Source organism: Pelecanus crispus, chromosome 8 (genome assembly GCF_030463565.1).
Source record: "Pelecanus crispus isolate bPelCri1 chromosome 8, bPelCri1.pri, whole genome shotgun sequence".
NCBI classification, from domain to species: domain Eukaryota; kingdom Metazoa; phylum Chordata; class Aves; order Pelecaniformes; family Pelecanidae; genus Pelecanus; species Pelecanus crispus.
The window spans coordinates 26263621-26290506 of NC_134650.1; the positions used below are offsets into that span (position 1 = coordinate 26263621).

Consider the following 26886-nt stretch of genomic DNA (forward strand, 5'->3'; position numbering starts at 1 on the left):
CAGAACATCGCTGCATTCCCTCAGCCAAACAGTCAATTGTTTGTGTTGGAGCAGAGATGTTAACAGCCAACTTGTGCCTATCAGTCAGAATCTACTATGGTTGGCTGAAAAAACACAGGGAAGCACCAGCAGTCTTCCAGCAAGGAGCTGCATGGCAAGACACAGAGCTAGCAGGTGTTTTATAGAGACCATGGCAGGCTCAACAAGTTGAGCTTTTCCTTGTCATGATATGCAGTGGCAGAGGAGGCCAGCTACAGCCACCGCTTGAAAAGACAAAGGGGAAATCAGCCAACTTCCTCAATATTTTGGTACTAACAAAGCAACACTTGCCACAGAAGAGTTCCTGGAGAGGATCAGAGCCAGGAAAGAGTCAGCATGGTGCCAGGAGAGGAGCATAACAGGACAAAAATCAGTGGCAGCAAATGACTTGGGTAATGAAGACCTTGCTTTGGGGTTGCTGCCTCACTGCGTTCTTGGGTCTGTTTTGTTCATTTGCTTTTAAACACTGCCCTTTCCCCTAAGCTCAGGAGACAAGTTAACTCCTGCCCACCTTCATAGGTGCCCATCCTTACCTATGGCACGGCACGCACCTGGGAACAGGCAGCAGCGGGACTGGAGTGCCACCTCCTGGCAAGGAGCAGGCAGTGCTGCCTCATCTCCTTGGAGCTGGGCAAGGAGAGCACACACACCACCAACACACAACCTCCTGGTGCTCCAGAGCCCCCACGCCGTCCCCATTGCTGCTTCTCCTTCCCATGTCCTCACCTAGTTCATGGACCACTTAGAAGAGGCAAGAGAAATGACATAGTGTAATCCCACGCAGGGATGAACAGCATGGCTTTTGGCAGGTTGGCTCTGGAGCAATCAGATGGGACAAGGACCACAGCCATTCCTGAGGTCACACAGTTCCCCACATCTTCTCAGCAACGTGCCCTGGGTCAAGATCTGAGCACCCTCCAAAAACAAGCACAAAAGTCACCTGCTGATCAACTCAAAACCACCCCAGAGGTCCAGCAGAACATTCATGAAGGAGAAAGCGTGACTGGTTCTCAAATGCTTGATCCACCTCCTGCCACCAGTCATCTACATCCTGGTCACTCTCAGTGAGATGGTACCCAAGTGTTTAATGGGCCTCAATGAGCCTGTCTTGTGCGAGGTTATCCAACATTTCTAAGAAGCCAAAAACCGTACGTACATACAAAGGTATCCGGTAGCAGTGAGTTTCAGAGCTGAACTGGACATACTACAAGACATTTCCTTCCATTTTAAGCCAGACACACCTCCAGAAATACCTCCTGCAATCCCACTCGATTTTAAAAATTTCTGTTCACAATCCAATGCCTCTCTCTCAAGAGCGTCCCAGTGAACTCAAGCTTTCTTCCTGCAGAAGCCAGCTCTGCTCAGACTTTCCATACCTTTCTACCATTTTGTATTTCAATTTGTATTTCAATGCAGCCTGTACAGTTTTAGCACATGGACACATTCAGTTGAGTACAATTTCTTCTTCTGACCACCTGGTGCCTCACTGGCCCTGAGCTGTCTACCAGGAGTGGTCTTCACCATTTCCTCCTTGAGTTTCATTAACTACCCTAAAAGAAAGGAGTGGGAAATAGTCATGCTTAAAAGGCAAAGGTAAATCACCCCATCATGCCTATCTGTGTGCCCAGCCACAGTGGAAGGTCAAGTGGCACAGTCTTGTCCCAGCATTGTCTAGGGTAGGCAGAATGACACGGTACCTCTGCTGCTGCACCGGCACAACATCCCCAGTGCTGCCCACATCCTTTGGCCTAACATCTCTATGACACTGCCCATATACAAGCCTGGCTTAGATGAAGGCTACTGGCACAAGTGTCCACCGCCAGCCTCCGAACAGAGCTGTTCTCCACTCCAACTATTTGGGTCATGCATGGGAAGCTTCACACTGTCAGCAGGACAATAATCCCTGAAACTTCTGCCCCCTACGCTAAACCATGACCCACTACAACCCACAGGACAGTTTCAGGGTACAGAACACAGCCTAGAAGGCAGCCTGAGAAGTCATATCTAAGTCTATCCTCTTTTCTACTAGCCCTATCACTAAATATGTTAGGATTATCAAGAGAAGATATTAAGATCCACTGGGCAAAACCAGCACCCTCTCCAAACTCCTTGTGTTTCACTGTCCTCATTCTTTTGTTTTAACTTGTCTGTAGTGTCATTAGAAGTTATTAGAGCTTCTATTACACTGACAGTGACTCCCACCTTGGACCAGATGAAGCTGATAACACCTTCATATTTCATCAATACTCCATTAGTGTGATGAGTGCAGACCCAGAGGAGACCCCTCCATCAGTGGTGCAGCGGAACCGTGCCAAAACACAACTCAACACTTGGACTTCTTGCACAAAAAGCTCCGCAAGACAGTGGAGACACTTCATGTACGAAAACAGCTTTTTCTTGCTTCAGCTTTTGCCTTCCTCTAGGCAGCACTGCAGACAGTGGTATTAAAGCAAATCTTGTGGGTAAAAAGGAAAAGAAGAGATGAGTGAAGGCAACTCAAGGAAGAAACATCCTGTCTGGAATGATATCAATATATTCAAGAAGAGATTATGCAGTAGGCAATAAATACAGATATCTGCACAGAACTGTGTTTTGTTATAGAGAACTCATCAAAATCAGAGAGACAGAAGCAGAACAAGATCAAAGTTAAATCAAGTTGAGGGCAAAACACCAGTTTTAAAGTGAAGTCGTTCAAACAGCTGTGAGAACCAGCCTATCAGATTACACGAGATGTTTAAGGTCTTCTGCACAACTGGAAGTATACACTGGATAAAGGTCAATAGGACTGGTGTAACAGGAAACTGGATTTCCACAGCCATTCATATGTAATCAGGGCAGGCATGGTCTGAGACCTTTCAGTTCATCTTTTCCACACACTGGTTTTTGACATGAGACTGTTATGGAACAGCAAGGTTTTAAAGTCTGCAAGATACTCATGTGTCCTGCCCAGACTCTTGCCTTTAAAAAGATATGACAGAAGCTAAAAGAAGAGACCATAAGCGATTACTATGATACTTCCATAGAGACTAGACATTTCCATAAACCTGTAGGGCAGCAAAGGAAAAGCATCAGTGAAGGACAAACTGCCAAATATTGCCAGGCTCAAACAGTACTGATGTCTTTACAGCAAATTAAAGACAGGAAAAGAGGTGTTTTGAAAGTTAAGTTAATTATTTTACGTTTGAAAGAACAGACGAGATTGTTCCATACAACTAAGATGATAAGCTAGAAACCAATTCATCCATTGCAAACACTGCTGCAAAATGAGGGCTTGGTAAAGCCTTGCCGATGTCTTGCTCCATATCTGTAGCCAGATACCAAAATTCAATGATTTTTGGTAACAGGCATATAAGAAAAACCTATTTCTTAGAAAACAGGAAAGGCTTAAAAGACAGGCAGCTTTAGCACAGTGACCCAGAAAATAACAGGTATGAGCCACTGGGTTAGAAAAATGAGATAATGTTATTGTTCAGATATAGGAAGGACAGAACAGGAAGGAATACAGCAGAGAGACAAGTCTTTAATCAATATTTGCACATGCAGGAGATGCCACAGATAGGCCAAAATTTTAAATCTTTTAATCGACCACAAAGGCCTTTTTACATCATTCTGCACCGTTCAAAAATCTCTAGGTGGCAAGCAAGATAACACACACACACAACTGCCAAAAATGCAAGATTAAACACCGCTTGCCACAGTGCCTGTGATGAGCCCAAGCTCACTATATCAAATAAATGAATGCTCATGTATCAGCTGTCCAACTCGAGAACACAGTACAACCTTCTTCTCAGAGATGCCAGTTAAAGTCATGTTCTCCTGAACCAGAAATTCCCTTTTGTCCATGATGCATCTCCTTACACATTAGAGAAGGCCACTGGCTATGCAGTTTTCAAGCCAAACTAGAGCTTACAGCAACACAGACTAAGGAAAGGAAAAAAGGCAATTTTACTTCTATGTTTCAGATGCAAACTAGCACAACTGGTATGTCACCAAAGCTAGCAATCTCATTTATTACCAATTAAAACAAGAGCAGCACAAATGGAAGCAGAGGGTTGTGCAAAACCACTAGGAGAAGATACTTGCACATATCTGTGCTATTTCAAGCTTTTCACATCAGCTGAACCTGCTGTGGAAGCACGCATGCCCTGTGTCTTTTCATGCACTGACAGAGACATGCTGAGGCTGCTGCAGCTCCAACTTTCCCTGCTGCAGCTCCGACTTGCCCTGCTGCGCATTCTAGACCCTCCCTTCCCCTAGTGCTGGTGTTCACTGGATCCCACTGAGCTGGCTGAGAAAAACAAATCAGTCAAAAATTAACCCCAAAAGTGAAAAGCTGTTCAATTTTCAGCCAGCTCAAGTCCCTGAACCAGTTTGTGACAAGGTCAGAGGAAGGCCTACAGCACCTGGGGTGGGATGGCAGGATCACAGCAGCCCTGATGAAGGCTGATAGACCTTGGTGGGTCAGAACTAGGAGGCAACTGCTGTCATGCACATGTATGGCATGTTTTGCAGCAGGATGAATTTTAAAAAAAACAGGAACATTGAACACAAGGGACAGAGGTAAATGACAGCTCTGATAGAGACTGAACCAATTCTGCAATGGAAGGCAGCTAAGGATCTGTGCTAAGGAAGCATGCACACCCTGGGAGCAGAAGCGTTTAACAACATAGTGATACTGTGCAGCTGGTTTGAGACCTCCAGATACAACCAACACAGTTTCATTCAAGAAGCTGCGGAAAACATAGCAGCTGTAAGGCTGAGTGTGGAAAGCTGGTCTGAGAGCCCTCAAGTCTGGAAGAGCACCAATGTTTCAAATGCTCTTCATGAACAGTGCATACTCACGTGATGAAGTCCAGAAAACTTGCTAGTGGCTCATATGCATGGTTCCTCATGTGACGAAACTCCACGACCATCTTCTCCTTCAGCTTGTCGTCTATGACGGAGACGGTGAGCGGGGAGGCTTCATTGGCCAGGAAGTTCCCATAGTCTGTGCTCTGGAGGTGCAGTTTCAAGTCTGAAAAACAAAGAATAATTCCACTCTACAGGGTGTGTGTTGGGTTTGGGGTTTTGTTTTTTTTTTTTGAGCATACTTAACACAGCTGTTGCTCAGCACTTCTCTAGGCATTCTCTTCTCTGAAAGATCACCTAGACAAAACCTATGTGTTAAGTCTTACACTTATATTTGCTCAGTTTTATCATGGACAACCCAAATGCAGGAAAAGATCAGTGTTTCACCATACCAGCCTTGCCCCATCTTAAGGAGGAAACTGTGACACTATCTGCATAACTGAGCACACATCTGTTTTAGCTGTCCACTATGCTTGATCAAGGTGGAGGGTTATTGATTTTCTAGGAAGTATTTGCTAGAAATCGGGGGGGGGGGGGGGGGGGGGGGGAACTTAAGCACTTTCTCTAGCTAAAAGGGCTCTGGTTGCAGGCTTCTCTGAAGCAATCACAACCAAGAACCTATATGCACCCACAAGCAGTTTCCTCAGATACTAGTGATGTGGAAGCATCTGAAAAGCCAGAAAGACACAAACAGCAAGCATCTAGGTATTACGTCATCGAGTCAGTCCAACTGACTGCACTGGTAAAGAAAAGTCAGGCATTAAGAGGTAGAGAGGGGCTGGTGAAGAGGAAGGCCATTTAAATCCATCTCGTATGGTAGGCAACCCCTGCCCACAATGGAGGAACATGCTCAGAAGCCTTCCCCTCCTCCAGTTTCAAGTACAGGAAACCTTTGTTTCCTCCATTACCCTTGCTGCAGGTCAGGTGCCCAACCAAGCTGCAGTCCTGGCCAACAAGCAACCACAACATGCTGAGCTCTGTCAAGATAAAAGCCCTATTTGAGCCAAAAGCATTTAAGCGTCTCTATGGAAAAACTGAATGCAGAACTGAGGAACGTCATATAATCCTACTCCTCAAAGCTCTACTAGTTGCACTGGTACATAATGTTCATCTCCTTTCAGCTTCACCTCAGAGGGCCCGTTAGGCAAGCACCCTCCTAGGGATTCAAGACCTTTATGGGGAAAGAAGAGTAGCTGGAAGAGTTTAGTCAAACCAGATGTGAACACACCATCCAGAGAAAACAAACAAAAAAGACGACAACATTTTTCCCTGGTTTCTCTTAAGTCGGAGCACTGAGGCTGCCCTTCCCTTCCACTGAACCATACAAGTCCTCAGCATTATGGCACAAGCATCCACGGCACCGAGGTCAGAGAAAGGACTCAGCCTAGCTAGAGGAGTTTGATCTTTTGACATTACACCCAGCTACAGGCATGAGCTGGAGAGCATCTTCTGCACCAGGCTCCAAACTGAGCTTGTACTCTACACAGTGACACTGTCCTCAGCCCGAGGGGTGGGAGGGTCAAATGGCCTTCATAACTCTTCTGGGTATTTCCAAGGGGGTCTAGCAAAGATGGTTTTGATCCAGCACCTTTTAGTTACAAAGACACTGCCACTGCTACGTCTCACAGAAAACAGATGGGGTGGGGCAGGGCAGAGCCTTAAATAGTACTCAGTTGCTGTCACATTTCTCAGCAGTTTACGGGAGATTTTGGTGGTACTCTTAACTTTTACTAAGGAATCCTGGATGCAACAAAAGAGAGCTGCCTGCCCAAGAAGATGCATCATGGCTGAAGCAAAGCAGAAACTTAACCTAGATCTCTGCTCCCCAGACTATGCTGCAGCTAAACAGCTGTGTTTTATTCTACCAAAACATTATTAGCTTATGCTCACACTTTTCAGGTGGGAAAACATGGTCCAGATAACTCAAGACAATAGAGTTTTCAACACGACCCTTGTGAAACACTGGATCATGCCAAAACTCAGAAGACCCTCACCTCCATTCAGCCTACATAGGATTGTTAATGACGAGAATCACTTCCTAAACCCTGCAAAAAGCCCAGCTCACAGGCAGCACACTGCATGCAAAGAGTTCTCACCCATCTGTTTTGCAATTGCTTGATTTTTGAAAGCTAAGATATAGTTACAGAGGGGAAATCTACCAGAATTATGTCTTAATGAGTTTCAGTCCCTCTTCTGGAAAGCTCTTGGATGATGAGCTTTGGAGTCTGAGTGGAAATTCAGTTCCACTGTCAGCTCAGTGCTTTACTAGCTTGCTTTTAGCAGAGGCTAGAGAAAGCATGGATCAAAATTCAGTAGTTGCTCAATGAATGAGAGAAACAGTCCTGGTAAGAGTATTGCACCCATAAAATCAGACTGCAAGGGAAGGCACAGAGGACTACAGTAGCTACATTCATATACCTCCTACTTTCAGTTCTCTGTAATTGTGCAGTGCTCTAATGCAAACTAAGCCTGCCCAAAAAGGCATGTGATGTTGTTTTGCAGCCATACAGGACCTTGGAAAGGAAGCAGCTATTGCCTATCCTACCACGTCTTAGTTCAGTAGGGAAGCTTCCACAGCTTTCAGCTCGTTTCCTCAACTCCAGCTCTACTACAGCAAAACTATCAGTTCCTTTTGGTGTCACCACAACCTGCAACTCTGCTCTTACTTTTGAGGCTGCAAGAAGCCACCTTGCTATTGGGTCACTCGATGCTATAGAGCCAGGGACACAAAAAGTTGAGTTCGCTGCACCATCCACTTCCAGGAGGTCAGAGCTGCATTGCATTTAGACCAAAGCCACACAAGCTGCACGCTGTGCCTTGCAGCCTCTCCCTCAACAGCTCTGAGCAAGCTTCCATGAGCCACTCGGCCAGAGCATTTTGTCCTGCTCAACGAGGGGGTTGCCCCCCCAACTCCACAGCACAAGAGCCAGCACAACATTATGTTGCAACTGGAATAAGGGCCATGTTTATATAACACTTGGAATTAATGTTTACAGGGAAGGCCAGCCACAAAGTGCAGGAACTGAACTCTTCTGTCTGCTTGGATGCTAAGAGATTCAGAACATATTTTCCAAAAACTGGATCGGATTTATAAACCCTGACTCAATGCAACCCATGGCGTACCAGCGCCTTATGTGAGCCTGTCCTCCTCCAGCCACTGGGCTGGTCACCAAGCTTGAGCTAAGGGGGCTTGAGAGTTTTTACTAGGACTATTCACGTGTCAGGCTTCTCGGTTAAGAACAAACTAATTCCATGGTTTCATAAATTCCCTGCCAGAAGAGCTGTCCCCGTAACACAGTGACTAGTAAGTGGACCCACTGCTGAGCAAGCCCCATGCTCTCCAAAAGCTCAAGTTCCTACTTCCTAACGCAAGTTCAGACTGAGCTGGAGTCAGCCTCTGGCAGCAACAGCAGCACCTCGGCAGGGGTGGCTGCCAGAAATCCCACATGCTGCATGTCGACGAGATGCTGGCTGCAAGTCTTCTGCCATGCCTCTTCCCCACCTCCCTGCTGAAAGGGAGAGAGACCTGCACCTAGAGCCCAGCCGCTCCCACTGAGCTCCTCCAGATGCTGACTAACAGCAGCACACAGCCTCAACCCAGCAATTGCTTTTGAGAGGTCCGTTTGCCTGTTTCGGCATTTTTCCAAGCAGTTCACACACTTTAAGAAACAGACTGAGCCAGCATTTGGCAAGGGAGTGCTTGAATTACCACAATGCTTTTGTTCTCTCTCCTCCCCAGCAAAAGCTGGTAAATTATGGCCAGGTCACAGTTCCCAAAGAGCTGCCTCGTGCGAGAACATAACAGCTTGTCAGAATGACAACCTTTTTCTGCCAAGTATTCAAGTAGGGTAGCACTCGAGATTACCATGACATGTACTTACAGCAATCTCCTTTCAGCTCTCGGATCAGGCCCTCTGGTTTCAATGGCAGCTAGCTGTACATGAGGCATAAACACAACTGAAGCTTAATTCAACACACCGCTGTGTCAACACCACACCTCAACATTCAGATGACATTTTCTTGAGAGACTTCAGATCCACACTAATACTACTCTCCTCTCCTGCAAGTTTCCTTTGCCATAACAAGCAATCAAGCCGTTACTCAGTCTTTCAGACATCTGTCAGTCATCAAAGCCTGTCCTGTAGGCCCTACTCAGGCAGGGTGACCCACAGCCCCACCAGCTCATTACTTCCACCCCTTCCTTCTTCAGCGTCCTCCCATAATTGCATTGCAGAGCTCTAAATCAAGTTAAGGGCTCAAGCACTTCCAGGCAAGGACTGATTTGTCTTCTCGTGCACAGGCACAGCATTAGCTTTTGCAACTTCCGAGCTGAACTGAGGTTTTCACACAATTATCTGCTGTAACCCTGACATCTTAATCCAAAGCACCTGGGGCCATAACTGCATATATAAAATTTAATATATCATTTGCCATCTCCCAGGCCTGAGGCAGCAAAGTAGCCGAGGGATTACAAAGCAGTCTGCAGATCAGCTACATCACCCATGTCTCCCTTCAGAAGACTGCAGTCATTACCATTTGGCTTGTTGCTGTCCATTTGGTCTGTTTATAGCCACCTCGGGCACTCCTGAAGCTGCTTCTCTGAAATCTCAGCTGAGAAGCACCCAGACACCCTTCATTCCCTGCAGAATTTAAGACCTTTCCTGTGGTTGTACACCACCAGCAGTGACATGCCACCTCTCCTCTGCTGTCAGGCAGCAAATTCCTCTGGGCGGGACACAGAGAAGTGTCGTCTCTGGCCCTTTTCATCATCAGTGTCTCACCTCTAGCTCTTCACCTCTCTATCTGAGATATCCTCAGCACTAAACAGCAGCCTGTGTTTCTAGCCCAGCCCTTCCTGGGGTTGAACTCGCACGCCTCAGAGCTTCAAACCCAGCACAGCCAGGTCTTGTTTCCTTTGGAGCCCCTCAACGAGGTAGCCCGCTCCTGATCCTCCCAAAAGGTGAGGTAACCCCTCCTAATTCAGTAAGCTTCACCCCTCCATACCTTTTTTCCCCATGTCTAAAAGCAGACCACACTAAGTCACGGCTGTAACCTCAGAGGTCCAGTACACTAACAGGACATCACCCCAGCACCTAGTGCAGCAGTTTAAGGGAGAGGCAACAAATCATTCAGAAAGCAGTCTCACACTGCAGGAGCCGACAGCAGAGGAAAAACAACAAGATGAAAGCACCGACAGGCTGCCGAGTGGTAATACTTGCCAGGAAACCCAGACACCATCATCTTCTAACAAGAGGCAGGATCCAAACAAGGGCTGAAGCTGCACCAGTGCTGAGAAGCTGACCTCAGCTGCTGCTTGAAGTTTAGCTAGGGGAAGCTATAAGCAGGTCTCTGCCCAGTAAAGGAGGCCAGAACAAACAGCAAAGAGCCTCTGCTGAACCCTGCAGGAAGCCAGAGACCACAGTATTTGTTTGCCACCATGATTTAGCAGGCTGTGGAAGTGCCATCTTTCTTTCAATAAATAATGTTTTCCTTGAGCTTATTTTAATAGGACAGCTGATTAACCAGCCACAGCGAGTGGTTACACTGGAGGACGCAGGACAAAGCACCAAGATCAGCAGGACAGCCTTTCGGCTACTGCTCTGTTGCTGCAAGAACAGCCAGTATTCACGGGACAGGAATGGTCTCTACCCTCCTCAGGTCTCACTGTTCCCATACGCTCCACCTCATCTGACAGATGAAAGCTCCTGGGGACAGGGCCGGTCCTCCTGCACAGTCCCAGCAATCAAAGGTCAGCTTTTCACAAAGGGCTCCTAGATTTCTGGAGACAGAGAGCATCGTCATCATGCTTTCGAAAGGTCCCTACCACATTATGGTTTGGCTTCTACACCCACCAAGTTCAGGGTTCAGACTGAACCATTCTCAGAGTTCAAGATGGATCTAAGCACAACCACACTTCAGGACCATCAAGTGGCCTCTCCTTGCTTGGTTGTACAGCAAAGGAGCTGCATAGGAAAGGATCTATCCCATTCCCCCCACACCCAGGAGAACACCATGAGCTGAGGTGCCAAAAGCACTCTCAGAGGTAGTCTGTAGCTCTGGTAGCAATGCAACTTCTCTACACAAGAGAGGACACACTGCCCACACAGTTAAGCTGAAAGGGAAGCCCAGCTCCAGCCTTTTGGGGCCCAAATTCCAGGACCACAGTGATAAAATGGAAGAGAGAAGGGTAGCACAGCCTCTCCTGCTCTTCTTTCAGCAAAAGGAGATATGGTGGACACTCAGTATGTAACACCATAAAGCAAAGGCAGCCTCCAGGAGAGAAAAAAGATCCTTGAGACTATGAAAACAAAAGCACACACCGCATTTGGCAGAAACCTGGTGCACAGAGGACATGCTCCCCAACATCCATTTGTCGGAGGCAAGCCCACAGCTCTGCTCAGGGAGGCCTTTGCTTCAGTGCGTCTAGCTGTCTGGTAGTTAGACAACGGGAAGACAAACACACTTCACCCCACAGTGGCTCAACCGCATGCTCAGTGCACTTCAATATATTTCATCACCTCTCTTCTGCACAGAGGAAGAGGGAGGAGGAGAGCATGGGAGAGAAGTGGATGTCTTTACACCGAAGAGGCGTTTAGGACAGCAAGCCTTTAGCAATCCACTCCTAAGTTGACCGAAAGCAGCACTCCCCTTCTGGGCAGCAAGCAGAGCAACCCTAGAAATACTCTTCAAAACTCAAAAACAACCAACCAACCTGCCTAGTCATAGTTTATTCCACACCATCCAGTCCTGTATCAAGAGTTTAGTGCTCACTATGTATTGACAGAAAACAAGGCTCCGGCATGTGTGAAGGTACCATTCAGGCAAGACCACCATGCCCTCCAGCTGGTGTGGAGCCACAGTCTGGGACAAGGGTGACCTAGTTGCTTCAAGCTCTCCAATTTCACTGTTGATTCGCATGCATCCTAGAAATGGAGGTCTGTGGGCCAAACTGAGGAGATGAGAGAGAACCACAGTCTTGGAAATCCTTTCTTTCTAAAAAGAATCACATGTATTTGCTTCTCCTAGCCACCCTTCACCTCCCAAATACATCTTTGGGGCTCAGGTGGTTGCTCTGCTCTTCCTCAAGCTGATGTGACACGACACCGCTACCTTGGAGTTACAAGGACTGGAAAACCAAGAATTTTCATGGGACAAGCCCAGAGCAGACTGATAAACTGCAGGCTGAGATGCACAAATAAAACGTAACAGACCCCCGCAGCGGCATGAGACTAGTTCCACACACACCTTAAGCCAAAGACAGGACAGATCTCATCCCTCCACATGCACACCACTGTTTCCATTAAGGCGTGCAAGTCCCCAGCAGAGCCGATTGCATGGACAGAAGCACTAGTACCCACAGAGAGGTGTGGGGGGGGGAACCCACAGCCTCTGGAAAGCCTCTCCCAACAGAGGCCCACACTAACAAGTTTGAGCCAACCACCTGCCACTTCTCAGCTGGCTATTTCACAGCCTCATTACCCAGCTAGAAGGTGACACATCCTGCTGCTGGATTTCACCATACCAATCACCTTTATCACATGGGCAGGTCAGAAAGAAAACGGTTTCCTACACTGTTCCTGTGGAAGCAAGAGGAATATTAGCAATAGGAGGCTTGTGAACACTGACTTAAAGAAATTCCTGTTTCTAAAGAAGATGCTTTTGTACACTTCCCAGACTCCATATACTTTTTGCAGTACGGAGTATTGCAGACCAACAGTAAAGCCAGCCAATAACCTACATTCCAGTCCCAGACTGAACTCTGCTTCTTAAAAGCAGCACCACTGTCCAACTGCTTCAACAGCTTTTTACTCTCCAGAAATGACACCAGACCTCTAACAGGCTACCATGGCTTTTAGGAGCTGGAGACAGCTCACCATCCTTTTGACAGCAGAAATCTGGGTGACTCATAAGTTTGGTTATCCAGGACAGATTCCACTGAAAAACAAAACAGATCCATGCTCACACCATTTAAGCAGAGAAAAATCAGCTCCAAGTCCTTCACTGACACCTTGTGTCAGAAGCAGGAATTGGCTACAACAGAGAGGGTCAAGCAGGTTCCAAGCAACATCCAGCACAGGTGCACAGCACACAAGGACCTCTGGCTGAGAAACAACCAAAGCACCAGGACTTGTGGAACTGAAAGAAGGAATTAAACATATTATTGCCAAGGGTTTCAAGAAAAAGCCTAAGCCAAAACAGCTCTTGCCCCCCCCTCAATCCTGGTCATGTTTTCCTGCCCCTTCATAAAGCCAGTTCAGGAGCCTGCTTGATCACAGAGAGCCCATCTGGCTATTTCTGACTCATCAAGAAGCAAGAGCTCAAATCAGCTTACTTTGTGATCAGACAAGCAGAGACAACAGAGGATCACGCAGAAAAACATGATCTCCTCCTTCTGGCAGCACTAAACTGTCAGCCCAGGTCCTGAAGCGGAGGATTCAATTCCTTTGTGCTTCCAGACTGATCCAAGCACACAAGAGGGAGCAGCATTTCAGACCTGGAAGCACAATGTCCTCCAAGCAATGTCAATACCAGTGACCAGCTAGATACCCGATTCCCAGGGCCAGCCCTAGAACAGCCTTGGTCCTTCAGGATTTCTCCATGGCCAAGGTGATCATTTCCAGGACTGGGACTAACTATAGAGCCAGACTCACATGCAAGAGGCAACAGGGAAGACAAAACAGAAATGGTAGAGAAGAACGTATGAGTATTTTATGCCTAAGTACTTACTTTAGCTGCTAATAAGCTAGCCAAATAATAATCTGCCTGGATTTAGTGCAGACAAGCACCTGGGAGAGAAAGAACATATGTTATAAGTCTGTGGAGCACAGAAAATACTGTACTGAAATAGGAAAATCAGAACTAAAGGGACAGAGGAAAGAAATGGTCTGACCACAGACCTACATAAGCGATCAAGAGCAACGTTCCTTTGAAGGAAAATCATTCTACAATAGCACACCAGACAGGGACACAGAAAGCCAAGTGGAGGAGGAATGAGATCAGCAGTGAACTGGGAACAGCCTTCAAGCTCTGAATGAAGCTTGACAAGGAGCACAGCAGCAGCAGCTGCCACCAGAGAGCTGTCAGGCATGGGACAGTAACAATACCAAGACAAACACATGAGAACTCCAAACTGACTCATTCCAAATGCAGAAAACACCACTCCAAGGGAGAGCTAAGTTTACACAAGTTGGTTCATAAGGCAAGGAGGGGAGAAAAAAAGAGAAGCTATAGATATAGAAAAACTCCAAAGAGGAAGTTATCTGCAGGGAAGGTGATAAAGGGATAGTTTAGGGCATGCTGAGACTTCTGACAAGCAAGAGAGCAGGCATACCTCCCACTGCCCTCTTTCAGGCCCTGGGCTCCATAGCAAGAACAGAGACTGCTCCAAGCAAAGAGCTGCAAAAAAGTCTGGCTGAAAAGAGACTTCTGTCCTAAGTAAAAATATCCTGGGTATTTTTAAGGTAGAGATTGAGGCACATCACAGCACTGTTCCCATTCTGTTGTTTAACGTTTACATGAGCAACTCCAGGTAACTTGCATCCAGCGTTCAGCTGACCAAGGATCTCTCTAGATAGTCAATATTAATTCCAGTCGCTCAGCAATGATCATCAAGATAAAGCCAATGCTTAACTAGCATTTTTAGAATAAAGAACAATTCAGTAATTATAGTCCCATTGACCAAAACAACCGACACCTCCGGATACATGTTTGTAGCCTTTTTCAATAGAGGCCTGGTTTTGATCTTCGTGATTTGTGATCTGGGTTCTGGACATCAATGAGTGAAAACTGCTAAGCAGGTCACCGATACAGAGGAACAGTTTAGTACTAATTAAGATGGTGAGCTGACCACAGGTAATGAATATCACAGAGCAAAACCTTCACAGCTCTTCATGTTTGTACACACTGATCTAGAAAAGAGGCAATAGCCTTGAAAGAGAACTCAAGATTACAGGTGAAGGGTAATTCACCGGTGAATTTACTAATATCTACACTGGATTTTTTCCACTAGCAATCCTTCAATAACAGCAGGTACTTTTCCAGCTGACCCAGTCTCCTTAAAAACTGATCACGGGTATCAGGGATTAAGTCAGATTACCCCAATAATCTTACTTCTGGCCTTAAAAAGGTTCCCTGTGCTGCCTGCCATTTAGGAAGTGAAAGCCCAAAATAAGACTCATCAGCAAAGCCTGACAAACCCGCCAGGCTCCCAATAACTGCAGGACACACACCACAGCTATACGGTCACCTCAAGAAAGCACTGAGGGCTCAAGCTTCCTTAAACCACCGTATCAGCTGCTGCAATTACACGGCCAGGGTGACCGGGAAACTGAGTCATCTGAGCTCGGAGAGAGCGGCTGGGGACGGGGGGGGACGACGGAGGGGGGGACGGGGATGGACACACCACCCGACACCAAGTGCCTGCTCAGCCAAGTAGTGAAGAGGGGACAGCGCCTCAAAAACGCCGCTGTCAGCTCTTTTCCCCACTGCCACGCAGTCCCTCGCCTCCCCACCGGCCCTCCACCCTCACACCAGCCGAACTTTCTTCTCAGCCCGCCGACGGGGCCTTTCCCTCAGCATGGGAAGTCGCCGCCCGCCTCGGAGCCCCACCGCCACTCACCCTCCAGGCTCTCACACTGCACCAGGTTCACGTAGTCCCCTTGCCGGAGCACTCCCGCCTTAAACCCGCGCACCAACCCTTCCAGGTAACCGTTATCCACGTTAAAATACAGCTCGGGGAAAGACGACATGGCGGCGACCGACAAGACGGGCGAACTACCCTGGCGCCTCACGTGACCCGTCCGGCGCTCACGTGATGCTGCGCGCGCGTGTCCCCGCCCCCTTCCCGGCAGGCAGCGGGAGGGCGGGAAGTGCCTGGGGAAATGGCGGCTGCGGGCGGCATGGCGGCGGCCGGCAGCCGCGGGGATGGCCCTCCCAGCGCTTCGCTCCCCCGTGAGACCGCCTCCATTCCCACGGAGCAGGTTCAAACCTCCCTCAGCCAAGTCCTCACCCGGAGCTAGGCCTGAGGTTCACCTCTGGCGCCCCTGAAAGCCCGGCTGTGGGTTTTTAGGGCTTTTCACAGCCTCCACGGATGTGTTTTACCCTCTGAGTGCGCCTTGTGGCATAGGGATTAGTGGTGGAGGGTGTGATGCTCTGTGCTGGCTGTGTCCATACTGCAGGTACCCCCCTGGTCACTGATTCCTTGCAGTTGACAGCTTGCAGGGTCCCTGGGTGTAAAGCACCCTGGGCCACCATGAGCGATACTGGCAGGAGAAGAACACGACTAAAGCACCCAGTGCAGCTGAAATGTCACTTCCTGGGGCACCCCTCCTGCCGAGAGATCACTCATCTAGCCAGGAAGGGCCCTGCAGGAGCTGCTCTGGGGGAAAAAAAAAAAAAAAATAATTTTGTTTTACATGGAGGTGCCCTGGACTCTTGGCTGTGTGGACGCTGCGCCCACCTGGGTGCAGGTAGTAGTACCTTACTGCCACCCCTCTCCCCTGAGATCCCAAGCGGACACATTGAACCATTCCCACTTGGTGATGGCTTTTGCTAACAGCTGGTTTATTAGAGCTGCAGAGGAGGAGGCAGCACACATGGGCAAGGAGCAGGCAGCCCCGCGGCACGGGCGCTAGTTCTTGCCGCAGGGGAAACTGGTGCTGATTTTCCTGCAGTAGCAAAAAGCGTTGAAGAAGCGGCAGTAGCAGGTGGCGCAGGGGTCGCAGCAGGGGACCTGATGCCCGAGGCAGGACTCCAGGAGGCGGACACAGCGGCGGGGGGAGCGCTCTTCTCGGCCCGCAGCTTGCACTTCTGTGGACGATACCTGCTGGAGAGAGAGGAGGAAGAAGAAGAGGGAAAGAGTTGACTTTAGTGAATGGTGCCATGCCTTCTGCCTGAACAGAGTCACCAGGGTCCAAGCCAGGCAAGATGTGGCACTGCCCAGTGAGCTCCCGCTCTGTGCAGAGGCTTCCTGGGCTGTGCTTGAGGTTAATTAAATGGATTGCAGGAGTGTGGGCTTGGACCACCCTCCTTTGAGTGCCGGAGCCCCTTGCAGCTCTGGGCAGCCTCAGCTCGTCCCAGCCCTGACTGCTCCCCAGCAGGCAACAAACAGATACTCCCTTCCCAGGCAGCACCATGTTGGGCTCCAAACCACCCCTGGCCCCAGGGGCACAGAGAAGGCTGCTGTGGCCTGAGGCCACCCCACTCTTTGGGGTGTCTGTAAGAAAGCTCAGAGAGTATTACCTGTGGTTCCAGCATGCCCCCTCTCTGCACAAGGTCACCATCGGCTTCTTGGACCTCCAGGGCCATCTGCTCAAACCCCAGCCTGGGGAGAGCTCCTGCAAGATACAGAGGGGCTAGATAAGGAGGCAGCTTTGGGGTCTGCTCTGATTCTGCTCCCCATGGTTGTGTGTGTGTCCCCAAAAAAGCCCCCCACTCCCCGCAGGTCACCAGGGCAGCAGGAGGGAGGAGGATGCTCTCACAGTGACAGGAGAAGCTGCACTGCTTTAAGGGGATCCCCTGCATCTGACTGCAGGCATGGGGTGCCCAATTGTATTCTGGGGGCCCTGGGCATGCCAGCGAGTGGCTGGTGGGAGGCAGTGAGAAGGCGGGGGGCCACAGGACTCACCCGTTGGCTCCACAGACACCTCCTTGACTTTCCGTAGCAGGCTGGAGTAGTGGGCTCTGTCTGCCCCCTCCAGCCCGCCGCCCACCTTCTGCAGGTGGCCATGGCTGAGGTCAGCAGTGAGGATGGCCTGGATCCCCTGCAGCAGCCCACAGCACAGCAGCAGCGCGTTCAGCATGGTCCTGGGGGACAACCTGCATAGAGGGGTCCCGGCCAGCATCAGCCCACCCGCAGGCAGCCTGGCCTGGCCCACTCCTCCGCCCAGCCACCATCAACCTCCGAGCAGCACTGCGTTGGTGAGGGGCAGCCTCTGCCAGCCCAGCCACCACGGCAGGCTGTTTGCTGTCTTGGACTTGAGAGCCTTTCTCAGGCCACCACATGCCTGGGAGTGTCACATGGACCCTCCAGAGCTAATGCACATGCCGTGGGGCACCCCACATGCAGGCACATTCATGATCTTGCTGCAGAGGGGGGCAAGCAGCAGAGGATGGACTGAGACTTGACCTTTTTTGCAGTGGTTCGGGGTCTCCCTGCCCCCCCACATAGCCTTCAGCAGCCACTAGACCATCGCAGTGCTGTGCATTCGCCACCTGCACGTGCACAGGATGTGGCTGAAACATCCAACACGGCTCCTGCCAGGCACTTGTGCTCAAAGAGTGTGGAAATGCCACTAGTTTTAAAAACCAGAAGCTAATATTTACCACCTGGTCTGCATCTAGGCTTGGGTGTGTGACCAGGACCTTGCAGACAACAGCCAGCACTGTGATCTTACAAGGTCCCCAAGTACCACCACAGCCGTGGTGTAGTCAGCAGCCACATACTCAGCAGCAGCTCCATCCCATGCCCTTCTCCACAGCAGTGCTGAGGGCAGCACGACTCATGGCCCAGCACCTCCCTGTTTCTTGCCCAGCTCCTCTGTAATACCTCCCTCTCCCAGTCCTGCTTTCTCCCCCCACTCCCCAGCCGCCAGCCCTTGAGCCATGTTTCTGTGTCCAGACTTACAGGCAGGTTTGCAACGTGGCAGCCAGGGAACAGGCAGGAGCAGCATTACATGGTTGAAACACGAGAGACCTCCTGCACATTGCAGCTGGAGCTGCTGCAACAGAAATCTCCCTGAAAGTCCCTGGGAAATGACAAACTGCTTTGCTATGACTCCTTTTGCAACCAAACCAGGGTTTGGCCACAATAAACAAATGTTGGGCTTTGAGAAGCTAAAGCCTAATGTGGAGGCTGGCAGGGAGAGCAGGCACGGATGCAGTATTGCTTAAGGACTACAGCGATGGGCTGGATGTCATGGCCAAGACCCTCAAAGGGGGCTCCAGCCCCTCAGTGCCACACAGTTACCTGAAAAACCTGCTGACACTCGGCTGCACAGCTTCTGTGCGGGAAGCGTTTGGATGCAAAGCCCCCTCTGCCTTGGGACATGGATACCATCATCAGGAGATGTCCCCCCGATTGGACCAGCCCGGGGTTTTCACCCACCCCCAGTGCAGGGGGGACACTTTGCTTCCCCCTCCCTGCTTGTGGGGGGATTCAGCAGAGTGGAGGAAGGTGAGGCTGAAGCTATAATGCTGAGAAGAGGGCAAGGCTGGGCTGGAGGGGGCTCAGCGGGGAGGAGGACCACACTAGGCACAGCTGGGGGAAGGACTGGGTGAGTTGAGCTGGAGGAGAGCAGATGCTGCATGGTCAGGCTGTGGGCTTTGGGTGCCTGAAAGCTGTAAGAAGTAGAGGGGCTCTTAGGAAGTGAAAGAAAAGGTGCCAAGAGGGGGACCCCCGGTTGCTGCCAGCAGCCAAGTCCCGTGAAACCTAGCGCCTGCTGCTTTGGCAGCCTTGGGGCTCCAGCCCTGGCTCCAGCAGCCCAGAGCTGTGCTGGCCACTCCTCACCTCCCCATCCCCGAAAACTGCCCAGCTCTTTGCCAGGAGAGACCCCTCCATGCCATGGGGACCCCCGCAGCTGCAGGTATCGCGCCCTGAACGCCCCCAGACCCTTCCCATTGTAAGCACTGACCTCTCCAAGCAGAGAGGGGGCTTGCCGCTTGCTGCTCCACCGAGCTCACTGGGACCGCTGCTACCGCTCACTGCGTCGACGTCCTCCTCCCCACATGCTTACTGGAATTTATATCGGCTTTTTATTAATTAAGTGCTGCAGTCACATGACTCTGCTAACTAGCAGGTAGGTGGGCTTCTCTGGAAACCAGGCTTTGTCTGGACGGAGAGGCAGTGGCGGGGCAATGTGTGGGAGGGAGGACTCCTTCTCTGCACCCTGCATGGCTGCGAGGAGGAACAGATCCCCACTGGCCCCAAACTCCCAAGTTTCTTGGGAGCGATCCCCACCACCCTTCCAGGCCACCTCCCTTTCCAGCCATGCCTGAGCAGTGCCAGGGCTGCAGCCTGAGGACATCTAGTTCCCTGGTAGAGAAATACCAGGGCTACAGGCTCCTCGCCAAAGACACACCAAGCTCTCTACTGGTTTTCAAAGGGAATATTGCCCACCCATAGCTGCTGGCAGGCACCCAGCCATAGTCCAGAGCCTCCAGAAGTCCTCCAAATCCTGACCATTTGCCATCTGCAGGTGCTTCAGGCTCCCATCTGTGCTAACTGCATCTCTCATTCATGTATCCTTTAGAAAACCTGCAGCTCCCCAGAGCCAGGCAATCTCAGAGGAGCTCTCTTGTGCATCCCAGGTTCAGCTCCATCGTGGGAAGTAAGGAACTGGCTGCCTGGTTCTCCCCAGCCCTGATATAGGCTTTCACAGCCATCATATGTGGCTCATTGAGCTTCTCGGTGCAGAGACCTTTGAGGGCCGCTCCAAAACCCAAAGGGAGCTGCAGCCAGCCTGACGCAGCCTCAGTCACGGGGCCAGGCACTGATGGAGGTGGCATCTCTGCAGTCTCTCACCGGCCAGGGTTGCAGGGGATGTGCATTATGGACGCAGCATCCCAGCGTGCCACCAGTGCTTGTTCTTGCTTTTTCAGCTGAGGGCTTCAAAGCAGCGCTGGCATGTGTACAACAGACAGTTGTGCAAAAGGATATGGACCTGCAGCTCTGGTGCAGCACCCAGCACCCCATCAGGAGAAGGACCCGACCCTGACATGCACAGTCCTTTCACTGGTAGAGAGGAACCGCATATGGAGGGTCAGCCAAAAGAGGTGGTGAGAGATGCTGCTCACAGAGCCTCCACAACCCCCTCCTGTACTGCCAGCAGCAGATCTGAGAGCTGTTTGCTAGAAACCCCCGTGCCAGAAGCCAGAAAGGAATCACCTTTCCATTCGAATCCCCAGATGCACACACAGGGTGGCTAATTGCCCAGGCACCCAGCATCCCAGGGGCTGCCAGCTCCTGCTTCCCTGCCAGCATCTCCCCCCACCACCCTACAGACTGCCTACTCTGAGGTTAGCAGCTTGGCCAGGCTCTTTTTGGAAACACCTGTGTCCTTGGGTGGCTTCAACCCTGCAAGGGAATGGGCAGATAAGACATGAGAGGGGTTCGGTGGCCTGTGACATACCCAGCAAGGGAAGCTGACGGCCCGGGCTCTGCCCTTGCCAGGCTTCTCCCAGACCCTGTGTGACCAGGGAGGACTCCCAGGCCTCCCAGCGTGTCCCCAGCGGCAGGTGAGGCACCGCTCCTGGTGCGCGGTGCCAGCCCTGGGGCTCTTTGCAGGTCTCCCTCTGTCCCCTGTGCACCCTGTCCCGGCACAACCTGATTTCCGCTGTACCCGGGGGGACGGGGCACAGGACTGGCGAAAGGCTCATGTGCCATGGCCCTTCTCGTCTGGCAGCAGGCGGCTGCTAGAAACACGCAGCACCCAGCTGGGATGCCCATGCGCAGCACCCGGCTGGGGCCCCCAATGCACAGCACCCAGCTGCCTCCTGCACCCCGCATGCCTGGATGAAGACCCATCTTGGGTTAGATCAGTTTGGCAGCCCCCCTCTTCCCATTCCCATTCCTGAAGCCTGGGCATGTGCCGAGTGCCCCATCCAGCCCCACTCCTGCGGCAGGAGCTGCTGGGCAGCTTGATCCTCCCGGCTCCTCCATCCCCAGCCCTGGGGGGATTGAGTCCCCAGTCCGTGCTGCCCCTGGCCCCTGGCTGACGCCAGCCCCTGAGCAGGGCCCTCAGCCCGGCTCATTAGGGCCTGTTTGCAGCCTGCAGGGCTGCAGGCGGAGGACTTCTGGGAAGGCATTAGCAGTAACGAGGGCGGCCGCGCTGAGAGCTTTTTAATCTGCAGGAGCAACGTCTGCTTTGTGCACATCCCTACGGCCAGTAACGAGCTAAATGAGGCAGCCGGCTGCTCGCCGGGCCGCTTCCAGGAAAAGAGGGCTCATGGCGGGAGGGAACGGGGGCTGGGGCTGCGGCTCCAGCCTCGGCTCGGTGCTCCTGGCCCCGAGCGAGGGTGGGAGTGGGCAATGGAGCGGGTCGGCAGCATGGCAGAGATGCCCGCGAGTGGGTGCCCAGGAGGGAGGGCAGCAGGGCGGGAGCCTGTCCCACGGCGGGACCCTCGGGAGACAAGCCCGGGTAGGGGGCTCTTCCTCTCTTCCTGGAAGCGGCCCGGCGGGCAGCTCATTTAGCTCGTTACTGGTCCTCGTTACCGCTAATGCCACCCCAGTCCCTGCCGCCCCAAACGGGCACTAATGAGCCGGGCTGAGGGCCCCGCTCGGGGGCTGGCGTCAGCCGGGGGCCGGGGGCAGCGCTGCCCGGGGCCTCTGCTTGGAGAGGTGCGATGAGCATCGCCCCGGCCTCAGCCTCGGCGGGCGGCGGACGGGCCCTTTAAGGCGCGAGCCCGGAGCCGCCCTGACGTCAGCGGGGCGGGCGCGCCCCGGCAGCCGCAGCCCCGGCGGCCCCAGCTCCGCTGCCCGGTGAGTGCGGCTCCGCCGGGACGCGCCCCGCGGGGCCGGGGGCGACCGGCGCCTGGGGTGGCCCGGGGAGCGTGGGCGTGGGTATGGGGGTGCCCGGGGGGGTGAGGTGATGGGGACTGGAGGTGGGGCATGGGGGTGGCCAGGGTGCTGGGGAGTGGAGGTGAGGGTGTTGGGGTACCCAGAGTGCTGGGGTGCTGGGGATCTGGAGGTGGGGTATGGGGGTGCCCGGGGTGTTGAGGGGCTGGAGGTAGGGGTATTGGGGTGCCCAGGGTGCTGCGGTGCTGGACACTTGGAGGTGGCGGTATTAGGATGCCCTGGGGTGCTGGAGAATGGAGCTAGGAGTATGGGGGTGTCCAGGGTGCTGGGGACCGAAGGTGAGGGTATTGGGGTGCCCCAGGTGCCTGGGGACCTGGAGGTGGGGTGTTGGGAGTGCCCAGGCTGCTGGTGCCCAGGGTGCTGGGGACTCTGATATCCTGGCCATCCCGGTGCCCAGGGTGCTGGGGAGCCTGGTGTTTGGGGGTGCCCCACCCCCCATTGCTCAGCAGCTCTCCCTCCCACAGCACCCAATGCCCGTCCCCACCTGACACCGCCACCATGGCCAGGGTGCAGGGCTGCAGTGAGGGGAAGATTGCGGGGCTGTACGACCTGGAGCGCACGCTGGGCAAGGGCCACTTTGCGGTGGTGAAGCTGGCACGGCACGTCTTCACTGGGCAGCGGGTGGCCGTCAAGGTGATCGACAAGAGCAAGCTGGCAGGGGAGGCAGCGGGGCAGCTCCTGCAAGAGGTGCGCTGCATGAAGCTGGTCCAGCACCCCAATGTGGTGCGCCTCTACGAGGTCATCGACACCCATGCCAAGCTCTACCTCATCCTGGAGCTGGGCGACGGCGGGGACATGTTTGACCACATCATGCGGCACGAGGGTGGGCTGGCCGAGGTGCGGGCCAAGCACTACTTCGCCCAGATCGTCCACGCCATCTCCTACTGCCACAAACTGCATGTGGTGCACCGTGACCTCAAGCCCGAGAACGTGGTCTTCTTCCAGGAGCAGGGGGTGGTCAAGCTCACTGACTTTGGCTTCAGCAACCGCTTCCAACCTGGCAAGATGCTCACCACCAGCTGTGGCTCACTGGCCTACTCGGCACCCGAGATCCTGCTCGGGGATGAGTATGATGCCCCGGCTGTCGGTAAGGGCAGTGGAGCGCAGCCATGGCTGGCACTCACCCTGGGGACGTGCCTCCCTTGTGTCCCTTGCCCGGAGCATGGTCCTGCTGGCCGGGTACCACCTTGATTTTGGCCCCGTATGCTGAGAGCACCCATGCCCCGGTGGCCCTGCTGCCCCCACAAGGAGGAATCCCATCCCTTGGGTGCTTGGCTGCTCAGCCCTGCACTGGCACAGGGTGGTCCTCTCTGCAGAGACCGTCCCCGCACCTGCTGAGATCCCCCAGAGTGATGGTTCATGCCAGGGAAGGGAAAAAGCCCAAGCAGGCTGCGAGCCTGGCATGGCATCTGCTGGGGCTCCGGAGGAGCAGTGCAAGGGTGCAGCTGCCGGCAAGCCGGTGCTGGTGGTTATTTTGGGGGCGTGATGCCAGAAGGAAACCTACTTGGGATGCTGACATTTGGGCAGAGGAGCTCCGAAAGTTTCCTTTGCTCCATCCCCACCCTGAAAACCACTTCCTCTGTGTGGCTCCCAGTGCCCTTCCTGCCCTGGCCATGGTGCAGGGAGGGCTGGGAACACTGTCCCGGGGGGCACTGAGAGGCTCTGCTGGACAGAGAGAACATGGGAGGAAGCAGGACCTGAGCCAGCTGCACTGGAATTTGGGGCAGGACGATTTAGCAAAACAAAACATGAGCCCTTAAAGGAAAACACCTAGTGTTGGCTTGGGGAAAAGGCAGCTCTAGAGTTGAAAATGGGATGGCTTGTGGAGATGGTACAAAAATAAGCTGGTGGCTCTGCAAAGGGAAATAAAGGGAGAAAAGCGGCACAGATGAGAAATTTTCAAACACAGGCACTTGACTTAAGAAGCTGAAGGTATTAACAGAGAGCCCCAGGGTGTGCTCAGCATGGTAAAAAAGCACTTTTGCAGAGTATGTACTCGTTAGGAGGAGCAGATGAAGATGCTGCTGGCTCCATCTCTGTCCCCAGGGCAGGGCAGCAATCCCTCTCCAGCTGGTGCTCACGTGGCTGTAGGCAGCTTGAGAGCCCGGATCAGTGCTGCGGATCAGTGCTGCGTGCCCTACCCTGTTGCTGTGGTGTCCCCTCCAACACAGCCCAGTGCTGGGATGGTCATGGTGGGGTCTGTTTGGGAACTGGGAAGCTGAGTAATGACATGAAATGGTGCTATGGGTGGGTGACTAGCAGGGGTGGACAGAGCTTGGGACTGTGGCTTCCCTGTCCCCACCTGGGAAAGGGGATAAGACCTCAACTGCTTTGGTGAAGCCCCTTTAGACCTGCTTGGACGTGGGGATGAAGAAGGTCCTTCCCCACCTTGGTGGGGCTGCGGTCCCCCCTGTCTGTGGGGCAGGACCTGGGAGCCATTACTCCAAGGAACTTCCCAGTGAGCATTGGTCTTTGCTGCATCGGCACTGGGAGCTAGTGGGGTAGCCTCTCCGGGGTCCTTGGGGTTGGGGTGCTCTCCTGGGCCATGGTGGGTGCAACCTGAACTGCTGGTGCTTCTTGCAGACATCTGGAGCCTGGGGGTCATCCTTTACATGCTGGTGTGTGGCCACCCCCCCTTCCAGGAGGCCAACGACAGCGAGACCCTCACCATGATCATGGACTGCCGCTACACCGTCCCCCGGCACGTCTCAGCCCAGTGCGCTGAGTAAGCACCTCTCCCCGCCCTGGATCCCCCTGGACCTTGACTTGCTGCTCCTGGGGGTGGGTGCCCTGTCCCTGCGGGATGCCTGGGAGCTGGGGTGGGAAAGGGGCGGTAAAGCTGCCATGTCCGTGGCTCGCATGCTGCTGCGGGATTGCAGCATCACCCCTTTCCCCTGCAGTCTCATCTCCAGGATGCTGCAGCGGGACCCGAAGCAGCGAGCCTCTCTGGAGCAGATCGAGAGCCATGCATGGCTGCAGGGGGTGGACCCGTCCCCTGCCAGCCGCTGCCTGCTGCCTCTTACCTCCCACAAGCGTGTGTCCGAGGAGGAGCACGAAATCATCCTCCAAGCCATGACATGTGGGAACATCGCTGATCGGGACACCATCCAGGAGTGAGTGAGGGGGTGGGATGCTGAGGTGGGAGCCCCTGCGAAGGGCTCTGCGGGGGTCCCTCTGAGCGCATCCCTCGCATGCTGATGGGGGTCCCGCGGTCCTGTGCAGGGCGCTGGAGGCCGACCGCTACAACCACATCACGGCCACATATTTCCTGCTGGCGGAGAGGATGCTGCGGGAGAAGCAGGAGAAGCAGGGCCATCGTCTCAGCCTCGTCTACAACCTGGCCAAGGAGGTGCAAAGCAGGTGAGCCCCCCTGCTGTCCCCCATCCCACATCCCTCCCATAATACCCCAGGTCCCCAGCGCAGGGTCCCAGCTCGTCCCCTGTCCCCCTCCTTGCCACAGCCCTTGCAATGCCCAGGTGGGTACTGACACCTCCGCCACTTCCCTTTCTCAGGACCAACTTATCGGACACATTCAGCCCCGTGGGCAGCACCAGTGGCCTCTTGCCCTTCACGGAGGTGTCAGGCGACCTTGCTGGAGGCTCCCGGCTGCTCCCCCGGCCCACTGGAGGGGACGTTGGCAGCCGGCAGCCCTCTGGGACCCTGCTGAAGGTCCCTGCAGTTGACACCGCCATCACCAAGAGCACCCCGGCCCTACAGCAGATTTGCGAGGAGGAAGAAGAGGAGGAGGAGGAGGAGGAGGAGGGGAGGCCCAGCACCATGGAGAGGAAGAGCAGCTCACTGAACCAAGAGCAGATGCGAGCCTTCCTGCGTGCCCGCCGCCCGCCCAGCCGTGGGGAGGTGTGGGGGCTGGGGGCTGAGCTGGGGGGCCGGGGCAGGCGCCCAGGGGCGGCCTGGGCTGGGAAGGGAGTGAGTGAGGGCCGGAGTCCCCCGGCGATGCAGGGGGATGGAGTCGAGCCCCCCAGGAGGGAGGAGGACGTGGAGCTCAGGGGGTCCTTGGCAGAGCCCCCTGGGGAAAGGGGAGCCACCCCGTCACCCCAGAGCAGCTCTGGTGGGGTCCCCCACGTGCTGGGGGCAGAGACGACCCCCACTGCCCTCCCAGGCCCCACAGACAAGACCCAAGGGCCCCGGTCACCTGCCAGCCCAGCCCGGGGGGGGGAGTGAGGGGGGCGCAGAGAGCGTGATCAAGCTGGACCCAGGCAAGAGCAAGGGGGGCAGCCTGCGGGACAGGCTCCTGCAGTTCCCGCTCTGTGAGAAAGCCCTGGCCTTCAAAATCCGGCCGGGCTCTAAGGAGAGTCTCCTCTCGCTGGGGCAGTTCAACTGCTGCCACGTCATTTAAGCCCCCAGGGTGAGGGTCTGGCCCCTCCATGGGGTCTAGGAGGGTGCCTGTTCCCCTGCCTTTGATCCTG

The 26886-nt window shown here is 53.4% G+C and overlaps 3 protein-coding genes across 3 annotated transcripts in view; 1 reads left to right on the top strand and 2 right to left on the bottom strand.

Annotated features, from left to right (window-relative positions):
- ATP6V0D1 (ATPase H+ transporting V0 subunit d1) overlaps window positions 1-15660 on the bottom strand; it is a 35378-nt gene extending 19718 nt beyond the window's left edge. The window contains exons 1-2 of the mRNA XM_075715146.1: window positions 15506-15660; window positions 4882-5053 (exon numbers count right to left, since the gene is read on the bottom strand). Of these exons, the coding sequence (XP_075571261.1) occupies window positions 4882-5053; window positions 15506-15635 (302 nt within the window). The 5' untranslated portion in view covers window positions 15636-15660. The remainder of the gene's footprint in view (window positions 1-4881; window positions 5054-15505) is intronic.
- An 856-nt stretch (window positions 15661-16516) lies between these two features.
- AGRP (agouti related neuropeptide) lies at window positions 16517-17687 on the bottom strand. Its single transcript, XM_075715725.1, has 3 exons — window positions 17513-17687; window positions 17128-17222; window positions 16517-16708 (listed from the first exon to the last, which is right to left on the bottom strand). Exons 1-3 carry the CDS (start codon window positions 17685-17687, stop codon window positions 16517-16519), a joined length of 462 nt encoding a protein of 153 aa, XP_075571840.1.
- Window positions 17688-22957: 5270 nt separating this feature from the next.
- Window positions 22958-26816, top strand: LOC104036364 (SNF-related serine/threonine-protein kinase-like). The gene is given in 6 exon segments (XM_075715734.1): window positions 22958-23546; window positions 25043-25184; window positions 25360-25572; window positions 25682-25819; window positions 25972-26628; window positions 26630-26816. Coding segments are annotated over 6 exon segments (1926 nt in total).
- The last annotated feature ends 70 nt before the right edge of the window (window positions 26817-26886 follow it).